This window comes from Dermacentor silvarum, chromosome 1 (genome assembly GCF_013339745.2).
Source record: "Dermacentor silvarum isolate Dsil-2018 chromosome 1, BIME_Dsil_1.4, whole genome shotgun sequence".
NCBI lineage: Eukaryota > Metazoa > Arthropoda > Arachnida > Ixodida > Ixodidae > Dermacentor > Dermacentor silvarum.
Window position 1 is genome coordinate 111407135 of NC_051154.1, and position 17445 is coordinate 111424579.

Sequence of the window (17445 nt, forward strand, 5' to 3'; positions counted from 1 at the left end):
CATCGTCTTGCAAACTCACCGGATACAATTCGTAAATTGCAATATGTGTCGTAAAGTAATTAACTAAGAAGTTCATTAGTCAATTTTTGTTAATTAGTTGAATATGTGTTTCAATTTCTCATGCTACGTCCGCCTCTTGGAATAACCCAGCTCAACGACAAGGATTATGCTATCTGCCACAGGTGATTTTTAAAAATTCCGTAAATGCTTAATTTTGAACACCCGGTATAGCTGATCTTCTGTAGTTGAGCTGAAATAGCTGCATACGGCGCATCCCGTTCGTCGTCTGCTACAGCTATTCGCGGCGAGGCACGAAAGACAATCCTCACTGCCCAAACCAGGGATACGCAATGAAGAAAAACATTACTTACGCGGCTAATTCATCCAGAAAGAAAATCTGGTCTCAGCTGTTCGATTTTCCAGCGTGCAGCCGAAAGCGTACGCTATCAAAGAGTGTGTGTGTGTGTGTGTGTGTGTGTGTGTGTGTGTGTGTGTGTGTGTGTGTGTGTGTGTGTGTGTGTGTGTGTGTGTGTTCGGGGGCAAATGGCATACTTTGCCCCTCCACTGCTGACAGTGAAGTGGGGGGTCTCTGCTGCAGGCTCCTCTGCAGAGCTGATTGAGCGTAGCGTGAGGACGCGTCCTTCGTTCTTGCAGCCAAATGCATTGGAAATCTCCAGAGACGCGAGAGGCGCGCGTAGTGCGTTTGGCTGCTAAAACGACGAAGCCAAGTGGACGCGCCCTCGCGGTATACGCTCAATCGGCTCTGCAGCGGAGCCCGAGCGTTGTGCGCACAGCGTCCCTGCTGTGCAGCTGTGTACTGTACATATACCACACCGTGGCGGGTAGTGCCCCTCATCTCGTCTCTCTTGAGATACTTGATTGGCACTAGCCATTCGCAAGGTCAAAAACAATTCATCCATATTTAAAAGCTAAATGCAACAAATTGACTTATGGGGAATGACATACATTTGCTTTGCTGCAGGGCTCCGTTACACTTTAAAATTGCGACAAAGTTTTTACAAAGCTCATACGAATAACCAGGGCCCAAATTCACGAAAACTTCTTATGCTTAAATTGTTGGTAAGAGAAAATTTCAGCCAATTCTCATGCTGGACACATCATTAGCCAAAAAAGCTGCAGGCCAATGACGAAGGGCAAAGGCCGAACATATAGTCACCCCTCCCAAATATAGTTTATTCATCGTCACTTACACCAGATATGTTCATTGCGTACTTAACTGCAAAAGTTAGCCTAATCTTGAGGCCAGAAGTAAAACTCTCGAATGATAAACATATGCTTAGGTCAGTGGATTTAAGTTCTCTATTTTCAAAATATAGTGCAGCTAACATTTAGGAAAGGTGCACGTCGATGTGTGAGCACGATTTTGTGATTTCGCATTTCGCCACACGCTTCTATTGTTTCTAATATCACTCTCGTATCATGATCTTCACTTTCTGGAGAAGAGTATTTAGCGCCGAACGAAGGCAGTGTAGGGCAGAAAGAAGGAAAATGAATGTATCAAATTGCGGACTGCAGGCTATGGAGGGCGGTATAGAGGCGCACGTACCACAAGGCAAGGCCGCGTAATTACGTGTACGTACAGCAGAGTACACGCATCTACATAGACTAATGGAACGCAGAAAATGCGTGAGGCGCATTGGTAGTATTGGTTCAATGCAGATCAGTCACAGAACACCTACACCCAACTGAAACTGGTTCAACAATCATTCGCGGGATAGTGCTAACGCGACGGTGGCGCCTTCTGTTGTAGTTTTCACAAATTAGAACAGTGGTGCATTTTTTTACATAAAGTGCGCAGTCACAGGTGTTTTATTTATCAAAACAAATTATTTTCAGATGGCTACTGTAAATTTATAGCTAATACTACAACTGCTAGCACTTCATGACCATCAGCAGCAAAATTGGTTAGAGTAGCCAATTGGAGTAGCATAGCGTGCATTTGTCAGCGGTTCTAGTAGAGTGTGTTCTAGTGCAAAGCTTATGACCATCATATAAATAATGCCACCATTTTCATTGAACTTTATTAACAAAGCTTTAGTTACACGGCTGATGCAACGGACAAAAGTTAATGCGCTGCGGCGTAGAGACAGTGTGTTATGCGACAACTGTGACCCAAAGAAAACATTTTTTTCAGGAACAATATCCTACGGTACTCGTGTGAGCTCTGAAAATAGTTTAAATAGCGTGAGCTGGAATCTGTAGCTGAATCTTTAGTCTCCCCTCCCAACAGGAACCCAAAAATTCCAACTAACACATATCGACAAAACCCGAAACCGAAACTAGCAATGGCATTGGTTGTTATTTTTGTTGAGTGCCGCTCCTCCGCATAACCGTGTGACGTCAAGCAAAAGTGCTTATGGCGCCATTGTGTTGTGTGGTTTCTGCGAAAAATTTGACAGAAACCTCTTTTGCGGGGCCAAGTGCAATAAGTATAAATTAGATTTTCCAGTAGGTATTCAAGCGGCGTCCTTCGTACCTGACTGTACGGGCTGAAGTCTGTAGCCCGGACTCACGAGGATCACAACGAGGTATGCGGTCCGTACGGAATTGGATGCCGGATCCAAAACACGGCACCGTCCCATTCAATGCGCCCGTGCAGTGTTTTAGGCCTAGTGTGACGATGTTTCTAGGCTCGTTTGTAGGGAAATGTTTTAAGATTTTGCCATCTGTAGTTCAGGTTAGATATATTGAACTGGACTAGGTATTTAAGATGTTTGTTGAAACCGGTTTAAACTAATTAAGCTAGCGTTGATGTCATGATTTCTCCTGATGTGCTCGTGTCGGCTAGGCGCTGCAGCTGCGTGGTGTCACCGCGGGTCATGGTATCGTAGCCGGTGCGGTATTTGGCCTTTATATTAAGCCTAATATTCTGCTTTTTGCCTTATATTTAGCTATGCTCGTTAAATTCGCCAGTATGTACTGACTCCTACGAGTTCTGCCTTGACTTCGGTCAGTGGTCAAGGCACCATTAACTAACCTATTCGTGCTCATAGTGCTGGTACCATGATTTCAACATGCATTCTTACTAAAGAGATCGTAATTTTAAAGTTATTTCTGAAAATCTGCCTAGTAGTTTGCTTACAATTCATGGGGCCAGTCAACCGATCGCCTCACCTCGAATGGCGTGAAGCAGCCATCCAATGTCATTGACTTGTTTTATGAGGCACACGCTTGTGTTTCCTGTGAATGGTTTTATAGCTCCGTTCAGATATATATTTTTTTCTTATAGAAGTTTTCCCCCACTGTACTGGGTTGCTGCCCATTCGACGGTGCAGTTATACCATCTCTTTGCGAAGTTGGAATGTATGGCTTCGTAGCAGCAGTGCCCTAATTTAAGTTTGTACTACACTCCTTCAAGCATTCATGACGCATGCATGTGTTATGAACATGTGACCATGGCTGATTTGAGTATGTACCAAACCAAATTTAAGTAGCGGAATGTGAATTAATGTAAATGCATTCCGCTATCCCGACATTTGTTCTAAACATAAAATATCTATAAACGCAAGGAAAGCTTATATGTGGCCGATTTTTGTACTTAGTAAATTTACTGTTTGATTTCAACTAAAGAATCGCTTTCATTTAGACAAATAGAGCTTCTACATGCTTCTGCCAGCACTGGAGTGTGAAATAGGAGTGGAATAACCTTATTGCCCTGTGTATCTGCAATTGCAGAGAAAACAGAAAAAAAAAAAGCGTTTTCTGCATTCTCTGTACCAAAAGCTTGATGCCTAGGGGATTTATGCATCGATTTGTGTGTTTGTTTTGCTGAAGCACCTTATTTTTTGATCATGGTTAGTTCTTGAATTAAATGTTATTTCCCACTCTATGTTGACATTCCGGGTCAATTCTTATTTGGTCAATTTTAGTGTTGCATATAATTATTAGCTTTGACAGCTATGCTATAGTTTTTATACTGAACAATAGGGTAAGCAAATTATTTTAAAGTGGTGCACATTGAAACATGTTCTACAAGATAGTCTCTCAAATCTTGCTGTTTTTTTTTTTTTTTTTTTTTTTGTCTGCTGGCATATGCAGAAAAGTATCTGCTTGGCTGTTGACAGCACCATTGTGTTCCCGACTACTGTTATGAGTTGAGAAGTAGCATGGAATTGCATTTCTGAATGGGGCTTGGTGTATTTGTTAATCATACAAAAACCTATAAGGCTTAATTTCACATTCCTTTAGCCTTGGTCGTACTGTGTATTTATACTGCTACCCATCTTCCCGCATCCCAGCATAGACCACATAGCCATCCCCTCTTAAATAAAATTTATTCAATAATTGTGGCCTCATGGTAGCCTTTGTTCATTGAAAATTTTCATATTGACATTGAGGTATCAGGTGATGTGTTGCCAGATATTACTGTAAGGCATTTAACACTAGAACCTAGTACTGCATTTTTTTTTTAGATGAGCTAGCTGTGAAGTTGTAATTTAGTAATGTCTACAGATGCAACCTGTATAGCAAAGCATATTCCATTTTTGTCCAATACCAATATTGCACTGCTCTAGAACATCTGGGCTGTGCCATTTGTCAAGTTAAACTTACTTCTATAATGCCACTACACCTCTATGTGGTAAGGTATGAATGCTCTTGTATGTTTCATGCCTGTGAATAAAATAAAATTAAAAAAAATGGATGGTTGAAACTCGCCTGGTTTTCACAGCCCAAGTGTTTTCTTTGGGACAGACAGCTTGATTTGCTGATATTAATTCCAGAGTACAAATTCTTCTGCAATGCTGAACAGGTATCTTTCAAAACATTTCATGTCCATGATGCATTGCTATCAAAGGTAGCTTCACGAATGTTTAATGTCACACATTTTTTTTTTCGTGCTCATCCTGGATCTTTCTGAAGCTAATTTAAACACGGGGACATACTTTCAAAATCGTCCAACATATAGCACGATGTGCATAGATATAAGGGGAATCTTGTAAGTGAATGGTGCATGGTTTCTTTTTATTGGTACCCTTTTCTTTCACTCACTCACCCTTTTCTTTCTTCAGCATGCATTGCATCATTAATGGCTTGTTGCTCAAGTAGTTCCAAGAAATTGCAATTTGTATATATTTGTTTCAGCAAAATAAAATTGCATTTGCTAGCTAATATTCAGCACATGTTCATTTAACCTCTAAATTGACTGTTATTTTCTTCTACTAGGGTTCATATCTAGTATGGTAGATATACTGACTATAACACCTTCAGGCACCTGGTAATACTGTCCATTTAAAATTTAGTTTCACCACATTTCTTGCTTTTTCATAATCATGAAATTGTTTAGCACCTACCCTACCATTTGAAATATATCCTTGATGTAAAATTATTTTTGCAGAACAATGAAAGTTAACCCACTACAGGATGATATACTGACACCAGAAGCAAACACCAAGTCGAATCTTCCAACATAATTGTTTTAGGAAAACACTTTGCACTTGTCCTTGAAATTTGAACCACATTTCCAATTAAATGCTTGAAGGTGCATGTGACACATTTGAAATATTATTTTGATCAGTGCGTTTGTTTTGGTGCACTATTTTGGCATGCACAATTATGCAAACAATGCCTGAAGAGGATATGTTTAGCTTTAAGAGCTTATTTGTTTTGTTTCCTTTCAGTTTTGCTTTCGATGCCTCACCAAGCATTCACATTTTGTAAGTGTTGGGAGTGATGGGAAGCTTGGTACATTGTGAAATGTTCAAAATGTCCATTTGCTGTGTGCATCTGGTGGCAAATCGTATATGATAGGAGAGAGAGTTTGGATTTTTGCTTCATGTGTTAGCATTCGAAGGACACTCACTTTCACAGAACATGTACAAAAGTGGTAAAAATTTACCAGAAGGATCATTCCATGCCATGTGTCCCTGATGTGCTGCTCAACTACCTTGAGTTTTTAGAAATTTTTGTTCTTAGTGCTCTGTAGAATCTTCTCCCAAGATATTTCCCACACAAGAAGTTTTTCATGTCACATCAGGCCCTTTCAAAGTTTGCTGATGTATAGAAATCACGATATAGCAAGAAAATCTGTATGGTAGCTTTCCAGGGCCCTTAAGACTCCTTGAAAACTGGTGTGGGGTCCAACTGTCCGCATAACTAAACATCCAAAATTAGTGAACTCTGTGTCTATGCTATGCTGTAGATTCTCTGGTTATTTGTTTGTATATATTCTGTTCTGGAAGTTCTGCAGCATGACCATTGTGTAGTGTGTCAACAACCAGTGACAACATGCTTGTCCAAAAAGGTACTGCCACATATCGATTGCCACATGTTTTCATCACACATGGAACCCATCTCACCATTGCTTCCTGTACTTGTACAGGAGGCATAACGTGGTTCCCTTAGAGTGTGCCACTTTCCCAAATGTTGGTCAGTTTATCGGGTGCAGTTACATACATTTAAGTTGAGCCCTGAATTCGTTCTTGCATTGACACAAGAATGTTAGCAGCTTTAATGTGCATCACCATGAATTTGTTTAAAAGAATATGCCTTGACACAAATGTTTAAAACAAATAAATATTTGGCAAAGCTTAAATCAGACTTAATTGATTGGAAACCTGAGCACAGGAAGGCATCCTGTGGGCACAGTGCATAAAGTTCTGTGAAAAGCAGCAGCATGAAATTTGGCACCTGCTGCATCTTACTTAGCTACGTACAGCTAACATGCACACTTGCACATTCGTTTTATGTGTTTCCATTTTAGAAGTTGGGAAAAATCTTGTGAACCACAAGAGGAATAAGGGGACATGGCCCAAAATGGTTCTATTTTCAGTGCATCATATTCTGTGATGATGAGCAGCAACATGAAATTTGGCATTTTGATTTAAGGATCTGGAGCACTTTGATATCTTCTTGCTGATGTCTTCTTCCTGATGTCTTCCAATGCTATGAAAAGCTTTAAGGCCAAGTGAATATTTGAGAGAGGGTTTAGTCTGAACAGGTACCTTGCATTTGAAAACATGGGAGTTATGCATTTCTCAGCGAATCATCTTTGATGCTCTAAAGAGCTGTGGTGTACTGCTGCTGACTGCCCCAATAATGAGATTCTCTGGTGCAGCAGGGCAGGTGGCGACATTCTGGATATACTTGGAGGATTGAAAAAATGAAGCAAATACTCGCTGACAGAGCAAGAGGAAGGCACTTGAGTTGGAACTTGCCAAGTTTGTAGAGATGTTCAAACTCCAAAAAACTGTAGCAGCTGCAGGTATTTTCTGTGAAAACACTGGAGCAAAAACTGACAATTCTCTTAAAAAGGCAAAGAGCTTTCGAAGAACAACCAAAGGGAATAAGTTCTGGTGGTGGCTATGGAAAAAGACATTGTAGCTAAAGAGAAGATGTGAATATTAGTCTGTTCAAATGGAAAAAAAATCGCCTTACTTGAATTTTCCAGCCTATTGCAACAAGTAAAGGCCAGTTGGCAATGGGTGACTGGCCTTTTCTTTTTTTTGCCGAAGGTTGTACATATTTTTCCGGGAGAAAAATACAAATATGCCCAAATGTTTATTTTGGTGCACTTTCAGCCTTAATTTGTACACAGGAGGGCCAAATAAAAAATGTGACACAAGATGCATCAAGTAGACCTGTTTATTGCTGTTATGTTTCCTTGGTTATCAGCATTGTTTTTTACCACTACTTTGCCACACAGCACGATCAACCGTCGTGTTGCAGCTAGTCGGGAGTGTTCATGTCTGGTTATAACATGTTTAGGGGGCAGCATGCTTTAATGTGCAATGTTATTTACACATAAGCATGTTAGGTGTGAACATGAAAAATAAATACATCACTCTTTATCACTTCCATGACTGAAGGGTACACCAAGACTATGACTGCCAATGGAAGGGTGGGCTCCAAATAATTTTGAAAAAGTAGGGTTCTTCATATGGGGGGGGAGGGGGCAGAACCTCAGTGCTCTCTGTGTGACCTTGAAGCGCAAGTGTTGGAGTCTCAGCCCAACTGGGATTTCTTTAAGTGATAGAGGTCTGCCTCTGCATGAAAGATTAGATGTTTCTGGTTGAGGGGTGTAAAAATCACTGTCCCTGCTTTCAGTTTTTAGTTCCACCTAGGGTAGAAACTCAAGTACAGTGGTGCGTGTACGTAAAAGGTATAAAAGGATATGGCATTTTTTTCAAATGTCCGTTTTTGACCTTCATTGTTGAAATTTAAAGTAGTAGACATTAGGAAGTTTTTTAAAATAGGGGCACCCTAGGCTTGGGTGCCCAAGCCTAGGGTGCCCCTAACGAATAGTGTCTCGCCACAGTGCATGGGCTGAACTCAAACTGCTTCATTGGGTTTGGGTTGAAACTTTGGTGCCCCTAAGCTTTGTATAAACGGTGTGGCATCTATCGAAGCGACGGCACCAGATCTGACCTGATTTCTAATTAACCAGTAATGTTCCTGATAAACAAATACTGATAAACGCTATCATTTTCTTATCTCGTGTAGATGAGAACAATTGAACGATAAATTGCTGCTGTTATTGAGATCGATTTGTGATCGAGAGCTCGTAGGCCTCAAGTGGAATGTTTTTGGCTGGTGTGTCCTAATTTGGATTGCCTTGGCTGATGACGGCAGCTACTTTGCATTGCTTCCGACATGAGAACCAAGATTGCCTTGGTAGCAAATGTCATGAAGACAAATTATTAAGCTAAGCACTGCCTTAATTGGCTAATACTACTTAAGCAGTATTCGAAGCAAAACACAACAGACACAATAAATGTGACAGGACAAACGCTAGACCGCTAAGACAAATGATAAGTGTTTGCTGTGTCACATTTCTTGCTTCTGTTAACGCTGCTGTTATTGCTTTCAGTACGGACTGATGAGCCCGAAAAGGGGCTTTGACCCTTCATCAAAAGTTTCAAACATATCACGGGTGGGCATATTGTGATGCTTCACAATTTCATTTCTCAATGACTGATTTTAAAATTTTCTTCTGCAGCCGTAACGGTGTTGCAAGTGCTTGGTGCTAATGCGAACCCAGAACCCTGTAGTAAAATGTGTTGGCTCTGTGTGACCCGGGAATGCAAAGCAGTCGCTGGTTTGGGCAACCAATGCTTGTGTGCCCCTATTCCGAAACTCCCTTATTATATGCTCATTCAAATGCTTTGTTTTGCTGGAGGGTGTTGAATGTAATCCTTTCTGTGAGGACACCATTTATATGTCGCAGCAAACTTCATGCAGAAACAGCTTGATCACTCTTGCTTCGAAATTTGAACTTTCACTGATATGTGGTGTCCTAGTAATTGCTAGATCTCACTTTACTATAGCTAACATACTAACTGGTACATTCATTTCATGTGCATTGGCATATTAGAGGTGAATTTGGTGATAGCATAGGGAGGGGGGGGGGGGGGCAGGCTGAATAGAAGACACACCTAGTTTCATCCTATTCTTTTATGCAGCCATCTACAACATTGTACTGGGTATATCGCGGGGTTGGATCCACGGGTAGCTTCCAGTGGGGGGACCCTCATTAACGCACACATGAGATGAGGGAGGGGTGAGTGCTCACTGCAAGCACAATGCTGTCGGCGCTGAAGTACCAGCATGTCTTGAGAGGGGGGGGGGGGGGGGAACCTCTCCAGATCCACCAGTGGTATATAGTCGCCCAACAATGCTGCTCTGGTGCTCTTGCTTCTGATGTTGTGCAAGATTGGTGTTAATGCAATGATAAGTTTTTCTGCTATCATGTTATTGCTGCTGCACAGCAGTATAACGTTAAACCAGGTGTCAGTTCATGCTGCTACCATTGCTGAGGGTTGGAACGGCTTGGAAGACCCCCGACTCCTCGAGATTGCTCTCCCTGGATTCTGTACATAACTCCTCACACATAACTCTGCTTTCTGCAACCTTCTCAAGATACCTATATTATAGGGCTGACCTATCCCTTTCACAAACATGTTGCTGTGCAACTGTTGTGGATACGTACCAATGGCCCCTGTAAATTTTACTGTTAGATTGTCCTTAGAAATGATAAAAAGTCAGAAAAAGAATACCACCAAAAAGAGTTTTGCTGTTATCGTTAATTAGGTTAACAACACAGTTGTTGCCTTTCATCATTTGACTACTTGTATTGCTTTATGAAGGCCACCATTAAAGTGTAACATTGGAATGTTAAAACCAATCACTGCTTATTATTTGGGGTGTGTAATATTATTTTGATTTTAAATATGACACTGAATACTTGTTTTCAAATTTAAGCTTTTTATCTGAAATGTGATATTTATATATTTCAAATATTTAGTTACAGCCAAATATAGGATGCTATTGTGATTATGACTGTGTGCCTACTCAAATGAAGGGCCATGTATGGGATGGCTGCCTACTTCCACTTGGCCAGCTTGGCCTAAAGATGCCTGCATTGCATTTTAAGCCAAGCTGGCCCATTGCTGTTGCATACTACTGATTCCCAAATTTCCTGTAAATTTTACAAACTGGGGCTTGTTCTAAAATTCTATGATTGCTGCATCAAGTTCCTCAAAAAAATAAATTCTGTTTGTGAAATTTTTTTTAAAGTGTTGAAATATGGGGTGCTGCAAGATTGCAAAAAAAAAAAAAAGTGTAAAAACAATACCTGTGAGGGTACCTTAGGTGCCCTCTTGTAAGAGTGCAAGATGCCATATACCAAGATGACATAACTTCTCATGTACTTCTGATGGTGAACCAGAGGGGTACTTGCTTCGAGCTGTATTCAGACAAGTTCCCATAACAGGCAGTATCGACACTAGCAAAGGCGCTTAAAAAATCGCTGTTCTGCATCTGTAAATAATCAAGTGCTTGTGTGCTACTACCGCCCCATTTGGTTTTGGGTTTGCGGGAGTTTTATGAAATTTAATGTTCACGGGCTGGAAGGTATGACTGTTGCATGGTGAAGCTCATTTGGCAGATTGTTGGAGCAGGGGAATTTCGGTATCTCACCACTGTAGAACATCTATCGCATGATGGAAATTCGCATGGTCACGGTGCTGTTATGATAGTCTGTTTGTTCTTGCATCGGAAGTTGCATTGTGCTGCTGGTAACCTCCTGAAATTCTCTCATTTTTTTGGCTTTGGTATGTACTGATAAAGCTGGGGCATTTCCCCGTTATATTCGTATGCTGTCGCTTCTTACAGCCAAGGGTCGATCACGGGGCATGTGGCCTACTTATGTTCTCAACTAGTATGAATATACTCGTGCCTTTTCCTATAAACATCTATTGAATGTTTTCAGAAGTGGTCTTGGCAAAATTCTTTTCTTGGGTCTCGTGAGGCAAAAGCAAAAGGGCACAATGTGTGGCAAGTCTGTTGAATACTAATTTCCGAAGAATACTAACTTCCGAAGTTCTTGTCTGTGGTCGGGGGGGGGGGGGGGCTGGGGGGGGGGGGCACATGATAATGAAACTACCTCTGTAGTAGATCAGCCCCTTTTTTTTTTACTAATATCTGTCATAGAGCACATGCTCTCAGAAGTATGTGATACAGGGACAAATGCGGCATATGAATATGAGTGCCCTGTATTTGTCCACCATGGGTTCTTGTACGTGTTCTAAATTTCTTTTATGTCTGTTGTTGTTTGTAAGATAAGCAACACACTTAAGCACATAAGCAAAGCAACTAGTCTTAATGAAGGCATTGCTCTACTAATGCAAGTACTCTCTAAGCATCAACTTGTAGATATTGTGAAGTTTTGCCACAAGGTTCAAAGCAGGTGCCATATGGCAGGTGCTATGAGCCTTAAATCACCCCCCTCCTCCTCCAGTCCCAGTGCAGTGTAGTAAACTGATTATGCTTTTTGTTTAAGCTCCTTGCCTTTCACTTTGTTGCTCATGCTTTCATAATAGAGAAAATTTCGTAGAGAAATTTTTTAAAATGTGTTTTGAAGAGGAGTGTTCAATAAATTTCCATGTACCCACCGTGGTGGCTCAGTGGCTATGGCATTCTGCTGCCAAGCACGAGGTGATGGGTTGAATTCTCGGCTGCATCTCAATGAAAGTTAAATGTAAACATGCTCGTTTACTTAGATTTAGGTGCATGATAAAGAACTCGAGAAGAAGAAGAAGAACGATGACTTTATTGAAAGTCCGGCAAGTTATTCGGGGATTTGGGCGAATGGTCAAAATTAATGCGGGGCTCTGCACTACAGCGTCCCTCAATCCACTGTGCTGTTTTGGCCCTGCAATTTTAATTAAGTTCAAAGCCAAGTCTTAATGATAGCTTACATGGACCTCTAAATGTAACCATGATGTAACCAAGTACTTAAAAATACAAGAATGGGTATTTGTATTCAATAGAAATCTTATGTTAGTGTTACCTTTTACATCTTAAGTGTTATCTTTTACCTGTATTCAGGTACAGTTTCAAAGTGTCTTGCATTGCAGTTAGTGAAGGACTTGCCTGGAATTTTTAAAATGTATTTTTCTGTTAATTTTTCTTTTGTCTGCTTTCCAAGAAAGATGTAAACATCCACCATTCAATGACGTTCTTGAAGCCTATGTTTCTTAATGTTCATATTTAGTTTGATGAGAAAGCTTCACATTCACATACTCCTGCTTATTATTTTTTATGAAAGGTGTTTGTATTATATTTGCTTGCCTTGTTTAAAATGTCACCGTTGTAGACAAATGCTTTTTCAATTTTTTGCAGGGCAACCTCCCTGGGTTGTAGTCATGGCGCTGGGTTGGTGGCGGTAGGAGACATTGTGCTCTGGCTGCCATCTGTGCGCCATGTCCAAGCACTCGAGCCTGTTTTACACTTTTGAAGTGGTTGACACAAAGTTTACCATCCTGCGGAGGTATCAGAACCTCAAGTCCATTGGCTCTGGGGCCCAGGGCATAGTCTGGTGAGCTTTTATTGAACACATTAAGGGATTTCAAAACACTCTATAGTACCCGCCGTGGTTGCTTAGTGGCTATGGTGTTGGGCTGCTAAGCACGAGGTCGCGGGATTGAATCCCGGCCACGGCGGCCGCATTTCGATGGGGGTGAAATGCGAAAACACCCGTGTACTTAGATTTAGGTGCACGTTAAAGAACCCCAGGGGGTCGAAATTATCCGGAGTCCCCCACTACGGCGTGCCTCATAATCAAATCGTGGATTTGGCCTGTAAAACCCCATAATTTTAGCACTGTATAGTCTACTCGGGCCATTTGAATACCAAATTATGTTCAGTATTGCTGTAAAGTGTGCAAGTGACATAAGATGATCTCGTGGCCATTGCTGGGCTGTGTCTGACACATGCACTGTGTTGCTTATTAAATTGAATTTCGTGTGTACTGAATGTTGCTGCTAATACAAACAAGAGGCACGTCCAGGAAGTAAGGTCTGAAAGATAGCACAACTTATCTGAGCAGGATCCACCTGCGCTGACATGATGTTGGCTGTATAAGCCACAACCTGGTTTCAGCGCTGTGGAGGCAGTTGCTGTTGAGCAGTGCTAAATGAAAGGTGGCTGCTCTTATACAGACTCCCACTGACTTTCAAGGTTCATCCTGTAGTCTGCACACTAGGTGATCTGAGCAGAGATCCACCAGCTGGTGGGCACAGTGTGCATTGACAGTAAGGTCAGACAGTGGTGCAGGTAATTCACAGAAGGTAGATCCATTGTGCTAGGTGAAGACCGTACTGGCGTACCATCACTCATTGTGCTAGAACTGATGGAAGATTTGCCACAAGCAGTTAAAAAAAAATTGGAAGAAATGAATTGATTGAAGCAATTGAAATTGAATTCAGAATGTTCCTGTCAGTTTGAAGAGATATCTACCACTTTCTGTTGCTTGAAATCGCCATCAGATATGTTGGGCTATTAAAGGCTGTGTGCAGGGTCGGTGCTAAAGGAGCTAAGACCTTAACATAAGCTGAAATGCATCATAGAAGCACCAACATTTTTGCAGTGATACCACAGTGAAGGTGACCGATTCTTGAACTGCATTGTCAAGGGGATGGACATGTGTCCCACATTGCACCAGCCACCAGTCACTGCACTGGCAGTGCAGTGGATCACCCACGAGGAGAAAGTTTTCAAGTGGTGTTTTCTGTCGGAAAAATGATGTGCAGTGCCTTTTGGGATGGACAGGATGTCCTGCTCATTGAGTTCTTGCACTAGGGGCATGCCATCAATGCCAACCAGTGCTGCAACATTGTTGAAGTTGTCAAGGGAAATACAGAACAAGAGACTTGCGAAGCTGAGTGCCAGCGTTGTGTTTTTACGCAATAGTGCGTAGCTGCAAACGGGTATGAGTAGGTGGGCTGCGCTCTTGCAGTTCAGATTGGAAATCTCCAACCACTCTCCATACAGTGCTGACATTGCACCCTCTGACTTCCACCTCTTTCTGTATGACATGGTTTTTGACAAGACGTTTTGACAGAAATGTTGCAGTTTGGACAGGGGTGACATACTGTTTTCAGTCATTGGTAGCAGTCTTGTATAACGCTGACAAAGAAAACTTTGCGCTGTGCTACAGCAAGTGCATTGATGTTGCTGCTGTGGCAATTGCGCCAAACCGTCCCAAAAGGTGAACCCTGTTATATGCGACTACATTTTCACTAAATTTGATAATTCTGCACCCACCCTGTGCCAAAAGGAATGCTCGGGCTTTATCAAAAAAGGAAATGAAGTCCTCAAGCACTGTTCCTCCACACCATTGAGAAATTTGATCTTTTCACTGAGTGGGGCCGGGGCATACATAGGATGCCGAACTGTAGATGCTGTAGTGCTGGGTTTATCTTGTTGTAGACAAGGGCTTTCCGCGAAAGGCATTTTAGGATTCCGCGAGTGCCCAAAACAAATCCGACTCCAACCTCCACTTGTATGGATCTTTACACAGTTTGAATTAAACAACCACTGCAAGCCACACCTACTTACATGGAAAGACAGTTGTGGCAGCGGCGCGCAGGACTCATCGCTGTGCGATTCGGGGGTCCGCGCTGAATGCGTTTATTCACGCTTGCACGGTTACACGTAACTGGGAATCTATGCATATGTTCTGCAAGCTGAAGGCCACTTTTGAAACTAACAGCGTGTATGTATTGCTGGCAGTCACCGACACAGCGGCCATAGGGGATGGGCCGAGAACGAAGGAAACGCGAGATGTCTGAACAGAGATCGGCACTCAAGAAGAGACGCGTGACTTTTCAGGGTGGTCAAGAAGCGAGTGTGACTGGTTTAAACAAGAAGTCGGTTCCAAAACCCCACACAAGCCTGCCTGGCTGGTTCTCATGTGTGACAATCGGCTGTTTAATACCGGTGTCACATGGCAACTTTTGATTGTGATCAATCCGGATCAAAATTCTCGACCACGATTGGATCCAATCGTGACAGAGAAATTTGGTTCCAATTGAAAGTGTGCCATGTGAGACCTATATAAAAAGGTGTATTTTTGGTATTGTAACAGACACGTGGCCGGGCACATTCATGCGCAATTAGCTGTACAAGTGTGCTGATGGTGGCACAGTGCATATTCAACGGCCGGTTTACTTCCACGGTGTGTTCATTTCAATCTTATTAAAAAAAAAAAAATATGCAACATGCACTTTGATACGCGCGAGGCACAATGTGCTCACGTGCAGTGACGTGGGCTTTTAGGGTTAGCATTATAGTCAGTATATCAAAGATCGTTCCGCAGCGCGAGTGACTTGCGACATTCGTGTGCAAAAAATAAGTTAACTTTTCTGCGTTCGATACAGCCGTGGAGAAGCAAATTGGTAAATTACAACTTTTCATGATCTTGAGAAACTGTTCGAGACGTGCGGAGATCTCAAATAAGTTTCAAAAATGGGCATATTTTATATTTCGAGTTATCAATATACTATCAGACTGTTTTGCGATACCCTTTGAGTTTAATATATTCGGGATCGACTGTAGTGTATAACGATGACAGAAATTTTGGACGCCAAGGGGTCTTACTTGATTTTTAAGGCATTGTCAACATGCATGATGTCTCAAACATAATGTCTGTGAACAGAGTTGCTGCCATTCAGATTATTGTCTATCTTCTCTCACTTTCGTTGGCAAGATCATTTCGTGGCCTTAGGAATGCCGTACGACACCCGAACTTTGGCCACCGGATCCTAATTAGTTATGCTGGCTGTATAGTATGGCGGTTGTGAAAATTCGCTGACGGGGCTTGGAGAGTTCGTCGTCAATATGCCCGGACGAGTAGACTTTTTCAGCGATTGGGTGTGAGATCCCATACTAAAGGACTAGACTGATAGCTGTGGAAACCAAGAACAGATCTGTGGGTGATCTGCCGGTAACTACCGAGAGAGCCTACTATGCACTTACTGAACGGTACGGCAAAAGCACGCGTGTGGGCAGAAATCTCCTAGCTGAATTCACGCAATACAGCCTAATAAGCTAGTGCTGAATGTTACGCAGTCAAGATTGCGTGCGCATATCTGCACTTTGCGATGAGCGGAAGCAACGCACCCTCGCTGTGTCAACCACGGTTGTAGCACAACGCAGGGCAAAATAAAGGTAATTTTTCGTACTGCAGGCATTGGAAAAAGCAACTAAATTTACTTTATGATTGATGTACGTTTTTTTAACTGCCTGATTATTTGGCCCCCTGCCAGTCCAGAGATCAGTCGGTGACTGTATACATCCTCAAATTTAACACGAAGTACACAGACAAACCCACCACAAGACTGTAGGGGATTCCATAGCACATCAGCTTAGAAGCCAGGAGAAGCTGATAACAGCAGCGCTCCTGTCTCGCGTATATTAAATTCCACTGATGCTACTACATATGAGAGTGGAAGAAGCAGTTGACGAGGAAAGCAAGTGACCACTGCCGTGGGACCTCAAGTGCTATTTGTGCGCCACGTGACCAGCTATACTTTTTTTTAGAGCCATTATTGGTGCAAAATAGGTAAGAAAATGAAATTGCAAGCAGTGCTTATGATGATTGTGTAGGGCCTCGCATGTTCCAGGAGCTAATAACAATAGAAGCAACAAATAACTCTTGAAGAAAGGCAAGAGGGTTTTTCATTTTTTGTCAAACACATGCAAAAATTAACATAAAACCAAAGTCATAAATGATCAGACCTAGATATGAACTAGTCAATCAAGGATGATGTCGCACTTGTGTCAAACTTGTGTTAGCTGGAGCTGTGCGAAATACGCTCGGAACTCTTAAAGCAATGTGTGAAGTTTTTTCAATGGTTCTGATATGGCAAGTTCTGCAATTCAAATGTATTTTTGCATGGTCAAAAAATATACCCGTAACTGCATAGTGTATGATATTGTCACGTTACAGTGACTGTGAAGAACACAGTAGCAATAACTGTGTATAGCGAAACTAAGTCTTTATTGGTTGAACCTCTGCCCTGAAAAACAGGGGCCGTATTCTGAAACGTTCGCCTAGGCGAAATCAGCGTGCGCGCTGATTGGCTGGTTGAGCAAAATTGAATGACGTCGGGCTCAACCACCCAATCAGCTCATCCAATTTTGCTA

At 42.0% G+C, this 17445-nt stretch overlaps 1 protein-coding gene across 2 annotated transcripts in view; it reads left to right on the top strand.

Annotated features, from left to right (window-relative positions):
- The first annotated feature begins 2358 nt into the window (after positions 1–2358).
- Positions 2359–17445, top strand: part of LOC119435068 (stress-activated protein kinase JNK) — a 63685-nt gene continuing 48598 nt past the window's right edge. The window contains exons 1-3 of one of the 2 annotated variants that reach the window (XM_037702037.2): positions 2359–2549; positions 5640–5675; positions 12640–12835. In XM_037702037.2, coding sequence (XP_037557965.1) covers positions 12720–12835 — 116 coding nt within the window. In that variant the 5' untranslated portion in view covers positions 2359–2549; positions 5640–5675; positions 12640–12719. The remainder of the gene's footprint in view (positions 2550–5639; positions 5676–12639; positions 12836–17445) is intronic. The other variant, XM_037702034.2, reaches the window with a different exon arrangement.